Raw genomic sequence first — 15,625 nt, 5'->3', positions numbered from 1 at the left:
TCGTTTTGTCATATTTCGTACCATGGTTAAGTGAGTAACTAAGTCCAACTTGTGGAGCTGTCCACCTGGTCAGTAGAAGTCTGTCGGTAAGACAATCAGTAGGTATACTTGCTCGGAGGTATACAAAATAAGTATGAGGGACGACGGACGTTCAGTACTGTTCAGTAAAGTATTTGGTAAATTAACAAAAGTAGTAAGTAAAGTAATAGTAAAAAAAAAAAATTAATAGCAAGAAATAATCAGTAAATAAGGGAATAATTAATAGAAAAATCAGAAAATAAGCAATAAGTAAAAGAGGATATATATATATCTTTTTTAATCGAGGAATTAGACAAATATTAACGCAGGAGTAAAGTTAAATCATATTTAAAATATAAAAGAAACAGAATATATTTGTGGAGTGGAGTTAAATAAAAAACCGTATATTATTTTAAAGTAACAGACCAAAAAGGGATAATAGTGTGGAGGAAGCAACATGAAGAGGGGGTGTAAAAATTCCGAGTTGGTTCAAGTGAGTGAATAGCTAAGAAGTGAAAAATAATTTAATATTCAAATAAATAAGGATAGTTATTCAACAGAATATAAAGGAATAGCTATATCAAGGTACAGGGAAGGACACAAGGATAGTTATTCAACAGAATATAAAGGAATAGCTATATCAAGGTACAGGGATAACTAAGAGCTCTGGAACACCTAGGCTGAGGAAATGCACGGGTTCCACCTCCATAGTACACCTAAAAATTGGAAAAAAAAATTGAGAAAAAAAAGGCGACATAAGGCAATAAAAATAGGAATGAAAACCGTCTTGAGATAGATCAAGTATAAAACCGAAACTAAATATCGGGGTACGAGTAGTAATGATAAATTTACTTATTTGTCTGTCATAAGGGCACAAGTAAGAAACAGGTCATTAGTTGGGTCATGTAAATAAACACATGTATAAGTTAGTAAATCCCACCGGTGGGGAATGTATAAATAAGTACTTATTAGACAGATACGCGTATCACATAAAAATATATGTTAATGAAGGCCTTTAGGTATATAAAAAAATCTGATTTAAAGTAGAAGCAGTGAGTAATTACAACCGATATAAGTATAAGATGTGAATAAAAGCTCAATAAGAAAATGTAAAATTAAAGTATGCAGCAGGTACGGTAAAATCGTAGTAAACAAGACATAAGTGGATACCGTAACCGATATTAAAAGGAGGAACTTGTACATATATAAGAATCGGAGTAAAATAAAACAAGTTAAAATTGAAAGATGTTAAAATAAAGATAAAAAGTATAAAAACCAAAACAAAAAAAAAAAAAGTGTAAAATACAGTTAAGCTTAATAAATAAAAGTATAAATAGTAGGTACAATAAATACACGTTACAAAATAAACTTAGAGGAAAACAAATAGTACTAAGTAGATATTAGGCATTAGGATATAGGATACATATTATAGGAATTAATAGTTTACCATAGGGTGGTAGTTTTGTATGATGGGCAACGATCTGTCGTTAGTCATGTAGGTCGTTTTTTATTTGTTATTGTCGCAGTGTAATCAATAATAGGTTTATAGGACTACTATTTTAGAAATAGTTAGTAAAGTAGTCTTTGCTTATACGTTCTGAGAATACTAAGTGAATGTGGTTTTCTTTACATGTGCAGCTAGTTTTTCGAAATAAGTTTTGTTTATGGATAAAGCAACTTCGTTGAGTCTGAGGAAGAGCCTGGCAAGCCTTCTAAGTTAGTAAATCAAAGAGATAATAGTGTTATACACACCTATAGTGTTTTGTTATTACATGGGTCAGAGGACGCTGATGTCGTAACAAAGTTGTTATTTTTGATTTGTCAAAGGAACTTGCAGTTTATGTTCATACTTTCGTTGATTCTGTCCAGAAGAAAGGACATAGTTTAGTTTTGTTGTGCCATCGAGGGCAGTAGGACTGCTATTTTAGAAATAGTATGTAAAATATCTATTTGGAATAAACTTTATAACCGTGCATTAAATCAGTTATAATGGAATAAGTCGTGAAATCAGTTTAAAGTCGTTTAAAAACATAGTTAAGTTATAATGTTGTCATTTATTTTTTGTAGTTAAGGGTGATTCTTCGAAATTCCATTCTTCGTCTGATTTATATGGCCATTTTTTAATTTCATTTTTAGCTCTATAACATATGTTTATATGAAAATGGATATAGCAAATAACATATAATTGGATAAGGCACTCGTTTTTATCAAGTAGTTTTTGAGTTATTGACGTTACAATTTTTTGTGGCCATATGAATCAGAAACAGAAAAAAGAACACCAAGGAAAACCATCTTTTTTTTTAACATACAACATTTCTGGTAATCTTCTTGGACTGTCATCAATAGAAGAACTATAGAAGGTTACGCAAAATAAAATTCAAACTAAAAATATTGAATTTTGTACCAGTGACATGCAAAAACTGGTCTAGGGCGACAATTTTCAGAAAATTTATAAAAGTGTCAATATCTCAAAAACTATCGACATTTTACTGAGGTCATATAGCAATATTCTGGTCACTCCTAAGGTGTTCTATCAGCCTTCCAAAGCATGACGTAAACTTTTGGAACATCCTGTATAGGATGAGGTTTTTTACCGTATGAATCATATACATATGAATCAGGATTTTGCATAAAACCTTAGGTAGTTCGTAATACATACACACTACAGTGCTGAATATTTTTTTCATAAATCTGTAACCCAAGAGTATTACATGAAACTCATATTGAAGAATCATACTCAGAAAATATATTTTTTACAGGAGACATATTAATCAGAAGGGTACCTGAACCAAGACCATATGAATCAGATTATGACCTTCTTTTCACCTGGATGTAGGCCTTCTAGGAGCACCTCCATCTACTGGCTGGTGCGTTGGAAAGCTGGCTTCCAGCGAGCGGACAACCAGACTCCCATTGCCACTACAAGACCAAGTATGGTCATCAACATGTTACGACATATGAATCAGTACTACATGCCGGACACTCCTTAATTATTTATTCATAAAAAAACTTACGTATTTATAAGTACTAAATATTTTTTTTGTGAAAGGAAAACTCATTGCCCTTTGATAAAAATTTAATTTATGTTAATAAATTAAAAGGGAAATGTGATACTAAACATTTTGTTTCTCAAGCTGGCAAACGGACGCCCTATATGAATCAGAATAACACACTTCAAATAATTTTTTTCAGTACTGAAACAACATTTACTGAAAAAATGAGATTGGTTACAAATAGAGATAGAGCTAGATTGTATTGAAAAAAAATTACGTGGTATTATCTTAATTGGTTACAGAGATATCCTCAACGCCGTCGAAAATACGGTCCCCGAAGAATCACCCTTAAACAGTATACCTATACAATATTATTATACCAATGTTGGCCTAGAAAAGTAGACATTTGCGTTGAATTTTGTAGTAGTATTTTTAGTGGTTGCCGATAGGGGTAGCAGTTACCTAAATAAGGAGAAGAGAAGTGGGAAAAAAAAGAAGGGGGAACCCAGAAAGGGGATGGTCAGACTCCCAAAATATACAAGGAAGTCGCAGTAAAGCACAAAAATTCATTTTTTTTTGTTGTAGCAAAGGTGCTGCATTTTTTTTAGTCGTTATTTTGTTTGTCATATTTTAGGTGAAGGGATGTTTTGTTCTGTTTTCACTCAAAGTCAAAGGCAGAAAGGACTACTATTTTCAAAATAGTTAGTAAAATAGTCGCTTATATAGGTATAGGACTACTATGCTTGGAATAGTTAGTAAATTAGTTTTTCTAAGTAGCACTTAAAAGTATGAAGATAGTTAAGTTTCGCAAGTTTTGAGGGACAAAACCACAAAAGGATTTCAGAGTATACAACATGTACTTAGACGGTGATTTTTACAGGTAAAAATCTCCATAAGAAGGGGGAGAATGTGACGCCCGCGCACCATAGAAACAAGAAGACAGCGCGACGTCACGGAAAATTCCACGGCCGCGAGCAAGTAAACAACATCCGCCGCCGCCGCTGCCGCCACTCGATGACGTCATGGAAGATTCCACTGCCACTGAAGTAAACAAGATTCGCCGCCGCCGCGTGCCGCCACTCCCCACTACAGAAGCCGCATATAAAAGGGCGCACGCGCGGACAGAAAGGCAATACTCGTGGGGTCGTCTTAGTGCTCACACCTAGCTCTGGTTGCGGTTCGGTCGACCGCGTCGCTTCCGGAGGTCTAGTGCGCTAAGACATAGACCGGCTCAGTAAGTCTGCCTTCCTCAAGCTTGCGTTGTGGTCTTCCCCCGCACACGTTTGCAAGAGCCTGGTGGAACTACGGAGTTCTCGAAAGACCTGGCACTTCTACTAAGTCTGGTTGCGGTTCGATCGATCGCGTCGCTCCCAGAACCCAAAGGAACTGCCGGATTCTGTACCACGTTTATTCCACCCCTGCTTCCTCAACCTCTCTGTAAAAGGGCCTTCAGCCGCAAGCATAATTGTCATATCCAAAAGCATTTAAAAGCATAAAGAGTCGCATCAGAATTGTCAATAAAACTAGATTATCGGTTCTTGGTCGTATTCATAGTCTGGGCCGTATGTTGTAATTATATCGTGTTGTTGGTTAAGCATTATATATAAATAAAAGTCAAAGATTTTATCCTCGTTGTATTCGTAAAACCAAATCAGTTGTTTCAATTCAAACTCCACTCAGATAGGTAACCCAAATGATCAGTCATTAGGGGCCACTTGCACAAACATTTAAATCTAGATTTAGTGTCAAATCTCGATTTAAGAAACGTCAGTCCATATAAAATTTGACACTAAATCGAGATTTAACACTAAATCTAGATTTAATATGTTTCTGCAAGTGGCCCTAAGTTCATTTATGTTAGCGTAGCACCCCCTGAGCTAGCCGCCCCTAAGGCGCTACGTTACAACTGAGTTTGCATCAGTTTGCAATAGTTTGCATAGACCATGAACAAATTTTTACAAAGAAGTCCTAAATCTCCAGTTATGGTTATCCTTCTAGTCTATGGTCCTAAAGAAAAATGTTGACGCTTCAAATATTCTGATTCTGTTATCCTTCAAAATTATAAATAGTGGTATTTTTATTACGATGAAATCAAAATAGAACAGTACAGTGTGGTTACTGATGTGATTTATCAGGGAGTGTATGAATTGTGCAGTTACTTAGTGCGGGGATCGAGGCGGTGCGTGTGTATGATGGTGGCGGCGCGCGCATGAGGCGGTGGGCGGTGCTGCTGCCGGCGCTGCTGCTGGCGGCGGCGGGGGGCGCGGGGGGCGAGGCGGGGGACGAGGCGGGGGACGGGGACAGCGCGCCCTTCATGGTGGTGGTGCGGGGCGCGGGCGGGCGGCGCTGCGCGGGGTCGCTGGTGTCGCGCTCCACGGCGCTGACGGCGGCGGCGTGCACGCGCGGGGCGGGCGCGCTGTGGGCGAGCGCGGGGGGCGGCGCGGGGGGCGCGGGGGCGCGGCGCCGCGTGCTGCGCGTGCTCGGCGGCGCGGACCTGGCGCTGCTGGAGCTGGAGCGTCCCTTCGCGGAGGCGGCGCGCGCGCGGACCATCCTCATGGCGATGGAGGCGGGCGAGTGCGGCGCGCGGGGGGCGGGGGCGGTGTGCCACGCGGTGCGGCTGCTCGGGGGGCGGCTGCGCATCGTGGATGCGACGTTGGCGCCCCCGGCCGACTGCGGCGCCGCCCCCAGCGACCTCGAGCGGGACCGTGTCTTCTGTCTCACCGGTCCTGAGATGTGCGATGTAAGTTTTTTAAAATTTCAGTAAGTATTAGTTAACGTGTTTATACTTATTCTGTTAAAAATATTTTATCGTGATAGAAATATTATTGTTCTAAATGAAATATGAAAGGTTTGAATATGAAGGCATTAATTGAATGTTTAAATCGGCAGAGCGACATCGGCACGGGCGTGGTGTGCGGCGGCAAGCTGTGCGGCGTGCTGGCGCGCTCGCTGCCGGCGCCGGGGGCGGGGGCGGGGGCGCGGGGGGCGCGGGGGGCGGGGTCGTGCGGCCGCGTGCACTGGGCGGCGCGCGTGGCGAGTTGGCGACACTTCGTGCATTGCGCGCACGCCCTGCGCGCCTGCGGACGGTACCTAACTAAGTGGTTCTAGTAAAATACTGATACATATACATAGTAAGAAGACTAATAAATACAACACTAACTACTTTAATACGATTGATGATTTCAGAGGTGACTGCGCAAACGTGTGCACAGAACGTCGGCTGGAGCTGGACGAGGACAGTGCTGACGAGCCGCCTGCAGAGTCGCCGCACCACACGGCCCCCGCCCCCAGCGAGCCGGACCCCGCCCCCAGCGAGCCGGACATCACCCCCCGCGAGCCGGCGCTCGTCCCCACACGCGCCGGCCCCGCGCCCGCAGTGGACCCGGACACCGGCGAGCAGGACACGCCGCCCGCCGCCCGCCGCGCGGGCGACCCCGCCCCCACTCCCCCCGCCCCCGCGGCCGCCGCGAGCCCCGCCAGCAGCGCCGCCGCCACGCTGGCCACGCGGCCCCGCGCCCCCCCCGCGCGCTCCCCGCCGCCCCCGCCCGCGCCTCTCACGCCGCCGCGCCCCGTGTTCGACTGGGAGCCGGGCCGCGCCGACTTCCGCGCCGGGGACTACGGGGACAACGCGGCGCAGTACGCCGTGGCAGAGGAGCCGCCGCCCCCGCGCCCCGCGCCCCGCGCGCGCCCCCCCGCGCCCCGGCGCCGCCAGGACCAGCGAGCCAACCTCACACTCCCCGCGGCCCCCGACAGCGCGGCGGCGCCGGCCGCGGGGGCTGCGGGGGCCGCGGGGGGCTCGGGGGCGGTGGGGAACGACACACGGCGCGTCGCAGCCGGCTCTGGTTCCAGCGCTCTAACATCAACTAGTATTGTGTTCTTTTCTTTCGTGTGTGTGGCTGTTAAATAAATTGTTGGTACCTAACTATTACCTATTTCCTATTTTTCTTTTTATTTAGCTAAGTACTTACCTAAGTAGAGAAGGAGACCTAACCTAATAAGGAGACCTAAGGAGAGAGAACAGTTGATCAACAGTTTTTTTCATAACCTCATTGTTCGTGCATGTAGTAGAGTAGAGCCACTTTTTGAGCAGGCGCTAGAAACTATAGACTCAAATGTCTCTGACCATGACCATAGACTAGAATATTAAGCACTTAGGGGCACCAGACATCACATCACAGCAAGGCTCGCTACGGGTCAAGGTAACCGGAGTCAGCAGCCCCAGCAGCAGCGGTCCAGTGCACCGGTGACAGGATGCCAGCGGCGACACTCACGAGCGGAGCGACATCGTGCCTATCGCTTGCCACTTCAGCGGTGCCAGAGACAATGCAGACATCAGCAGTGAAGATGAAGATCTTAGCTTATCATAATTGCATTGTAAAGTAACTGTAAAATTTAAATTGTAAATACCGACCCGATCTTATAGCACGCAAGTTACATGTAGGCCCTTATCAGCTTGTTATCAAGTCAATGCATCTTGTGGTACCCCCTTGACCTCATGGTGGGGGTGGTAATGAAGAACTTAGGTACTTTCTTGGTGGGTGGTATCTTCAGGTTGTAAACAGTTATCAATAGATTTCACTATCCCGGTATCTGTATATCGATATTAAGAGTTCTTTCTTGTCATTAATCTTTGTATTTATATCAATAAACGATGCTTCTAGTTTCTACTACCATCGATCCGATCATAACTCAACCAAGCCTTTTCACATAATAATATGCTCACGACTGTAATCCCTGAAAGAGTAGTCAGAGAATCGCTGTACATTTCTGTACTCACGTGATAGGTCACGAGCCGTATCGTCGTTTTTGAATGAGTACAATGCACTGAAGTTGTCGGGTAAGGGCAATCCGACTGTCAGATGTTTTCAAGCTGCCCGAAGACCTCTGACTAGGCTTAACGACTGCTGCCGAAGCAGCAAGCGGGACCCACCGAAGCGTCCAGAAAAGAACCACTTAAAATCGGTCACCCATATCCAGTTGTTGCTTAACCTCAGTGATCAGTTACGATCACTGAAGCCAGCTCGACTATGGACGCTTCATTGTTCGTGGTAGTGTTAAAAATTATCTATCGGTATCACAGATTCGGTAAAAAATTACAATATTATGTGAAAGGAACATAAGTACTTACTTATCAATGACCTACATACCAGAAAGAGCCCCCCCTTATCCGAACGAAGAGTAATTTTTAAAAATTTACGTTCATCAGAAAATTTTATATTTTTACGATGAATAAAAATATTTGACTTTGACTTTGACTTACCTACCTACCTGAAGTACCTAAATTTTATGTAGGTTTCTCATGGAAGTAATAATACAACAGGAATGCGCACTCACCAAAATGATGCAAACAAAAATAGACCTAACGAATTCATCTTAAGATTTATATTTGAAGTGAAAGAGGCCGCGAGCCGATAGAGAGGGTTACCACAGAGCCCTTCCTCTCTTTCTAACAATTGCCAGGATTTAGTTGTGTAAACTTTAGTAGATTTTGTACGAAGAGAGCAATGCAAAAAAAATATTAAATTAACTCATAGTCTACTGTATATCATATCATTTTCAAAAACAAATTTATAATAAATCATTATAAACATGTAATTTTAATGAAATATTTGGTATTTGTATGAATAATAATTTCATAAAAAATATTGGTAGTTTTTCTAAATACTTTACGACAAGACCGAAGTTGTCAAGATGACGGATGACGTTTATACTGTTGTGAGAGACGTTATGGTTACCATTCATTCGTACTTTTGAATCACTTTCCATTAATTAGGACCTGTTTCATTCAACTTTTTGTTTTATTTTATACCTAAGTATCATTAGGTATTATTGTGGCTGTTATCTTATAAGGCTGGTAAAGAGTTATGATATATATGAGTATTATAAGATAACTTATCAAGCTTAAAACCGGCGGAAGCACTTAGGTTGAGATATTTTTTTTGAAATCTTATGATTTTCATCAACTGGACTATGTAAACGGAACACCCACAGAGTAAACACGTTTTAGGTACATAGTTGCGTTTAATGTTAACCTGTTTTGACACTTTCTTGTCAACACTACAGCCAACTTAATTTTATTAACTTAAAATTATATATTCCCAAATTTCAGCTTTCCTTCCAATGAAGAAACATAGCAAAGGTGGTTCCAAGTAATTTCCACAAATTTTCATCATTTTAAACCCGATGATAAATCACGATTCATCGCAAGTGTTTATTATCGTTACAGTCGACTATAAAGTCCTGACAATAAAGAGTGCGATTTTGCTAAGACTTTTTATCATTGTCAGTTATTTACTTACCTGTACATCGAATTGTTCGAATAATAGGTGACTTTGAGACCATCGACACCTATTCGCGACATGATAGATTAGAAGATGATGATGACATGATGTCTCATGAATTACCTAAAATGGTGGTCACCAAAAATAGAAAGAGATGGAGGGCTCCGTGCTGACTATCTCTGTCGGCTCGTTTTTTTGGTGCAGTGCGCATTCCTGTTGTATTATTACTTCCATGAGGTTTCTACTCAATGGAAATAATACGCAATGAATTATGATAACACTAAAAAACTTTATTTTCTTATTAATAACAACTTATAACTAATTCAGATTTTACTTAACTAAGTCATAGAATTATATTAGGTAAGTATATTATTATATAAATATCTTTACATTACGTAGGTAGGTACTAAATTATAATGTATCTTTAGATTTATCATGTACTTCTTCTTTCCACAAACATTCTTGAACACAACACAATACATGAGTAATTCGCGCTAAATAAAATAGGTACATTAGAGAACGATCTGTTTCTCTCTCTCTCTCAGTGATAATGCCGCCTATTGTACATTAGTTCTAGTCTATAATTATGTTTTTTTGATTGTCTGATTTATGTGGTGTTCAATAAAGCAATATTCTATTCTCTTCTACATTAGGGAACAAAATACCTATATTTTAAATAAATAATAAAGAGAAAATATTTATTTATTGCAAAAACACATCGGCAATTTAGCCGTGAATATGTAACTTCGCTACCAGGCGCCTAAGTACTGTAAGTACATAGACTTTGCGAAAGTTATACATTTTCCTAACTTTTTATCTAACTAGTCACTCTTCCATGCGGGGGCGGGAGTGGGGGGTCACTGCGGCAGCTCGTCGACCAGCGTGCGCAGGCGCAGCGCGCGCAGCAGCAACAGGTCGTGCAGGTCCCCCGCGCCCCCCGCGTCCCCCGCGCCGCCCCCCGCGCCTCCCGCCAGCTGTGCCCCCCGCACCAGCAGCCACTTGGCGAGCGGCTCGGCCTGCACGGCGCCGGCCACGACCCCCGCCCCCCGCGCCCCCACCGCCCCCGCCCCCCGCGCCGCCGCCTCCAGCCGCAGCGCCCACAGCAGCGCGCCCCCCGCGCCCCCCGCCATCGCGCGGCGCAGCACGCGAGACACGCGCTCCGCACCTGCAAACATACATATTATTATTATGTATTTAATCCTTTATTGCACAAATATAAAAATAAGTGTACAAAGGGTAGACATGTTACAAGCATTTTCTACCAGTCAACCCACAGGAGGTGCAAGAAAATTTTATTATAAGGTGTGCAAAAAGAAAACAACACTAATACTACAAAGTTAAAACAAGTCACTTAATAATCATTACCAAATACAGGGTGTTAACTTAATTGCGTTGGAGCGGGAAATGGTAGATACAGCTGATGATACTGAACACGATAAGACATTAAAAAACGTATTTTATTTGCTTTCAGCTGACCAACATAAAACAGTTTTATTTAGTACATTTTAAAATTTCATAGTCACCCTATTCAGGTTTAGGTACGTTTGACAGAATGACCATGAACTTGAAAGCCAAGATCAAGGCCAAACAATTCAAAGCCAAGGTCAATAAAAAAGTATGCGTGCATCTGCACCACACTCGTGGAGCCACATCGTCAAGGTACCTACCGAGATTTTGGGTACTCAAAGTACCCAATCCATTGTAGACATTTCATTTTACTCCATAAGTATCACTTTATTGATACACAATTATCTTTTATGAATACAGAACATTTTCATTTTATGCTTCATAACATAGGTCACACGTATTCACAGCACAGCACAACATAAAACGAAATGAGGAACAAGGCTTGGTAATCAAAAGATAGAATTGTAGGTACCTTTTCCCTTTTAGGTAATAATTGTAAAAAATGATTGTAAACAAGTAAACAACAATGACTGACTGACAGACTAGATCCACAGAGAAGGTAATGACTATCATAAATACTCGATGGTTATGATACGCAAGATTGTTATTATTCTACTGGTATTTAAAGTGAGGCCATACTTATTATGAGGATTTCCGTACTATTCGTCATCAAAGACGTCTCAATCGCAAGTACACAACACAAATCGAGATGAGCGAGTGTAAGTAAACCAATTCGTCATTGAAGTAGACCCTGTTATCATCCTGTTATGCATTGTGGTCTTTTATCTTTAGCTGCATACAGACCGGCCAAACGAACGCCAACGAACGGGTTTTGTTGACCTTCGTTGCTCAATCTGCCCCTGTATTATGTATGATAAATGTCCATCGGTGGGCGTTCGTTGGGCCGGTCTGTACGCATCTTTAGGTAATAAAAGAAAAATAAAATGTGGTGAGTATCAAGGGTGAATACTAAACGCTTACCTTATTCTGAGTAAAAAGGTTTAATTATTGTTCTGAGCTCCTAGAAAGTCATAAATTATATTCTGTACGATCTATCAAACTTTATGACAATCAGCTGTTTAATTGTTGATTAGTATGTCATTAATCACCATGAATAATTTCAATTTTATTTAATAATTACCTACTGTGTAATTAATTACAATCATAGTTACATCAAATAAATTATGAAAAGTGAAGTTGATAACAAACTTACAGTGTGTGTTCTTTTGCAATCGAATGTCTCATTGGTTATGTGTTTGTGTAGGGTGACCATGTTTTTGATTAAGGTAAAACTTTCCACTTTACTTTAGACTTTAAACATAAATATTCGAGATTCTGATGTTTTTTTTCTTAGAAACGTGCTTGGTTAGACTAATACTAACCCCCATTTCCCGCTCAAACGCATTCTAGTTAACACCCTGTATAATATAAAATACGTACCTACATATAAGTTATGAATATACAGGGTGTCCCAAAAGTCAACGTCATCCCTTAAAGGGCTGATAGGTCAGCTCATGAGAGGCCAGAATATCACAATATGACCTTAGTAAAAACTCGATAATTTTCGAGATATTGACACTTTTATAAATTTGCTGAAAATCGACACCTTGGATCAGTTTTTTGCGTGCCGCCGGTACAAAAATCCATATTAATAGAATTTGTTTGGTGTTGCATCACCCTGTAAAGCCCTGCCATAGATCGCAGTCAAAAAAATATCGAGTAATGCTGTATGTTTAAAAAAAACCTTATTTAAAAAGATTGCTCATTTAATGCAGTTTTCAAAATGGTATGAAACGTTGCTATTGTTTGAATTAACAAAAAAGTTATTGCTATTTTAGTACAAATGACCTTGATGTAAAATTGTTTGAAGGAAATTTATCTGACTGAATTTATTAAGGGTAAGTCATGTTGGAATGAGTAAAAGTAAAATAGGTGGTGTTTGGCGGGAGTGGGAAAAGAGACAACGTTGTCACAGTTAATAAAAAAAACGCATTTTGAGTATCTTTCTCGAAAAAAGTGGACTATAGCAACTCCACATTCCCCATAAATGTAGCGCATGGTAACGACATTCCTGAGTAGTGCTAATGTGTGATATTGTACAAGTAAAACGCTTACACATGTACATTGTACAGTGTACACCCACAGTATTCAAAAAAGGGACAGATCAGTTTGTCATTAACATTACTTCTAATTACTTGTTATTTATTTTAAAGTTATTGTTAAACAAAACTAAACTCTCAAAATTATGATTATGACCATTAATGAGTATTATTTTTTGCTGATTATGTACTATAATAAGGTGGTGTTATAATTTTGAGAAATAAAAATAAAAGTCAATAAATGTTTGTTTTTTTTTTAAATATGGTGTAAAAAACGCAAAATATGTTTTATAAGAGTTTGGTAAGTTTTTTCATCTATGTTGCCACGGCTGACCCCACCACCTATTTTACTTTTACTCATTCCAACATGACTTACCCTTAATAAATTCAGTCAGATAAATTTCCTTCAAACAATTTTACATCGAGGTCGTTTTGTACTAAAATAGCAATAACTTTTTTGTTAATTCAAACTATAGCAACGTTTCATACCATTTTGAAAACTGCATTAAATGAGCAATCTTTTCAAATAAGGTGCCAGGTTTGCGTGGTATATTTTTTTTACAGTATGTAGAGTCAAAGTTGTTTATAAAAAAATACGATTACCTTTTATGACTTTGAAAACCGTGTTTTTTTTAAACATACAGGATTACTCGATATTTTTTTTGACTGCGATCAATAGCAGGGCTATACAGGGTGATGCAACACCAAACAAATTCTAACAATATGGATTTTTTACCGGCGGCACGCAAAAAACTGATCCAAGGTGTCGATTTTCAGCAAATTTATAAAAGTGTCAATATCTCGAAAATCATCGAGTTTTTACTAAGGTCATATTGTGATATTCTGGCCTCTCATGAGCTGATCTATCAGGCCTTTAAGGGATGACGTTGACTTTTGGGACACCCTGTATAAATAAACATAATATAAATATATTAGTCATTTGTTTTTATTTCTGTCGCATCGCAATATAATGGGCCTGTTTTGACAGCTCCACTTTACCCTTGATTCACTTGAACAGATACATAATAAAGACGCACAGTCTGGCCTTATCTGGCTTTCTATATAATGGTCGAATGAAAAAAGCTTTCGTAGTCCCAAAAGATACTTCGTAAATCAAACATGGTGTCAGTATCATATTTATTTAGTTTCATAATTTGAATTTTATATGTATATCGTGATCGTGACTCACTTGCAGGTGCCCAGTTGTCGTGTGCGGCGGCGCGCAGGGCGGGCAGCGCGCGGCCCAGTGCCCACACCGCGCAGCGCGCCGCCCCCCCCGCCCCCGCCCCAGCCCCCGGCGCCACGCTCCACAGCGGCGCCTGCCCGCCCACTGAAACGCATACGTATTTAATTTTGTCAAGTATTTTTCGCAGAGTACTTAAATGTTTGATTTAAAACAGCCGCTTCGGCCTTCTAATTAAATTCTGAACTTTAAGTCGCTTTAAAAAAATACAGTTTGAATTAGTAGCATGGAGTTTCTTAGTAGCATGTGCTCAAGATTGATTGATTTTAAAGTTGACTGCGAATGTAGTGTGTACTGACGCGCGGCGAGCTCGTAGTTGAGCGGGTGCAGCGGCGCGAGCAGCGCGGCGCGCGCGGCGCCCCCGCCCCCCGCGACACTCGCGACCCCCGCGCCTCCCGCCCCGGCCCCCGCGCCCCCCGAGCCGCGCCACAGACGCGCCACGGCCGCACACGCCTCCTCGTGGTAGCGCGCCGCCTCCCACCCGCCCTCGGCCCACTGCAACACAACACAACGTCTGGTCGGTACTGTTCAGTAGTTAAAACATCATCATTAATAGCCGATCCACACCAGACGATTCAACGCGACCAGATAGTGCGCAGCAAGGCATTTTGTATTTAAGATTCCTTATTGGCGCACGCGTTGGATCATTTGGTGTGGATCCGGCAAATAGATATCAATCACTACCCTTTGGCCTATATCTTATGAAGAAAACCTTAGGAATTGTTAATAATCTTTAATGATTGTTAATTATTTTTAATGATTGTTAATCAATTGTGTCATCATGTCAGAGGAGAATATTCAGTTACTTTTTGCAATTAGTGATTCAATTATTAACTTAAGTCTGATAATTTCTATTTCGGTAGGTTCTTAGTCTACGGAGAAGAACGGAGCGTGAGAGCTAGAGACATTAATAAAGTTAATCACTACAAAATATTACTACAACATGACTGTATATTGTACGTATGTACGATTGTACGTATGGATGGAGGTTGTTTGACTCGTAAATTCGAGTTCTCGAAGCGCTCCTTGGGAGACCTATGTCCAGAAATAGACGATTAAGAGCAGATGATGATTAGTGGCAGACTTGTTATCGCATGGTAAAGAGTTGGGCCAAAAATAAGGTGATGCCAGTAAGCACAGAGGATCCAAACAGGGCGCATCTGTTACGACGTAAGTATTAAGTAATAATGTATTACGTGTTTGTGTGCTTGTAGCTCGTGGAACATCTCGTCTAGTTGCCTCGGGGAGGCGAGCGCCGCGCGCGCCGCCGCCCACTCGCCCGCGCCCGGCAGCAGCGCCCCCGCCACCGTCTGCGCCCCGACCTCCCCCGCCCCCCGCGCCCCCACCCCCGCTCCCGCCCTCCCGGCCTCGGCCTCGAACCGCTCCTCCAGCTCGAAGCAGCTCATCCAGCACTGAAAATATGTAATATTCCGCTGAACGGGTATAGGAAGCCTAATGGAAAAAATATTAAAGAGTTCATTCTGATATTCTGATTCACCGTTCAACGTTCAACGATTACTGCATAAATATGTTAAACGGTTTTTTAAAGTTACAAAAGGTACTTTACAGCGCTATACTCTTAAA

The 15,625-nt window shown here is 41.5% G+C and overlaps 2 protein-coding genes across 2 annotated transcripts in view; one reads left to right on the top strand and one right to left on the bottom strand.

Moving 5' to 3' along the window:
• The first annotated feature begins 4,999 nt into the window (after nt 1-4,999).
• Nucleotides 5,000-6,943, top strand: LOC119692613 (guanine nucleotide-binding protein G(s) subunit alpha isoforms XLas). Its single transcript, XM_048629513.1, has 3 exons — nt 5,000-5,751; nt 5,901-6,097; nt 6,198-6,943. The coding sequence occupies exons 1-3, from the start codon at nt 5,221-5,223 to the stop codon at nt 6,916-6,918; spliced, it is 1,449 nt and encodes a 482-aa protein (XP_048485470.1). The 5' UTR covers nt 5,000-5,220; the 3' UTR covers nt 6,919-6,943.
• A 2,621-nt stretch (nt 6,944-9,564) lies between these two features.
• The window catches only part of LOC119692612 (elastin), a 39,853-nt gene continuing 33,792 nt past the window's right edge, over nt 9,565-15,625 (bottom strand). Inside the window, exons 10-13 of the mRNA XM_048629636.1 lie at nt 15,238-15,453; nt 14,341-14,536; nt 13,988-14,128; nt 9,565-10,457 (exon numbers count right to left, since the gene is read on the bottom strand). Coding sequence (XP_048485593.1) covers nt 10,150-10,457; nt 13,988-14,128; nt 14,341-14,536; nt 15,238-15,453 — 861 coding nt within the window. The 3' untranslated portion in view covers nt 9,565-10,149. The remainder of the gene's footprint in view (nt 10,458-13,987; nt 14,129-14,340; nt 14,537-15,237; nt 15,454-15,625) is intronic.

This window comes from Plutella xylostella, chromosome 23 (assembly GCF_932276165.1).
Source record: "Plutella xylostella chromosome 23, ilPluXylo3.1, whole genome shotgun sequence".
Lineage (NCBI taxonomy): Eukaryota > Metazoa > Arthropoda > Insecta > Lepidoptera > Plutellidae > Plutella > Plutella xylostella.
Note: the sequence above shows the minus strand (reverse complement) of the source record. Positions and strands in the feature narration are given on the sequence as shown.

Coding starts and splice junctions, on each gene's coding strand:
- LOC119692613 (XM_048629513.1), top strand. CDS start 5,221: ATGAGGCGGTGGGCGGTGCTGCTGCCGGCGCTGCTGCTGGCGGCGGCG. Junction 5,752..5,900: donor CCGGTCCTGAGATGTGCGAT/GTAAGTTTTTTA, acceptor TTAAATCGGCAG/AGCGACATCGGCACGGGCGT. Junction 6,098..6,197: donor GCCCTGCGCGCCTGCGGACG/GTACCTAACTAA, acceptor TGATGATTTCAG/AGGTGACTGCGCAAACGTGT.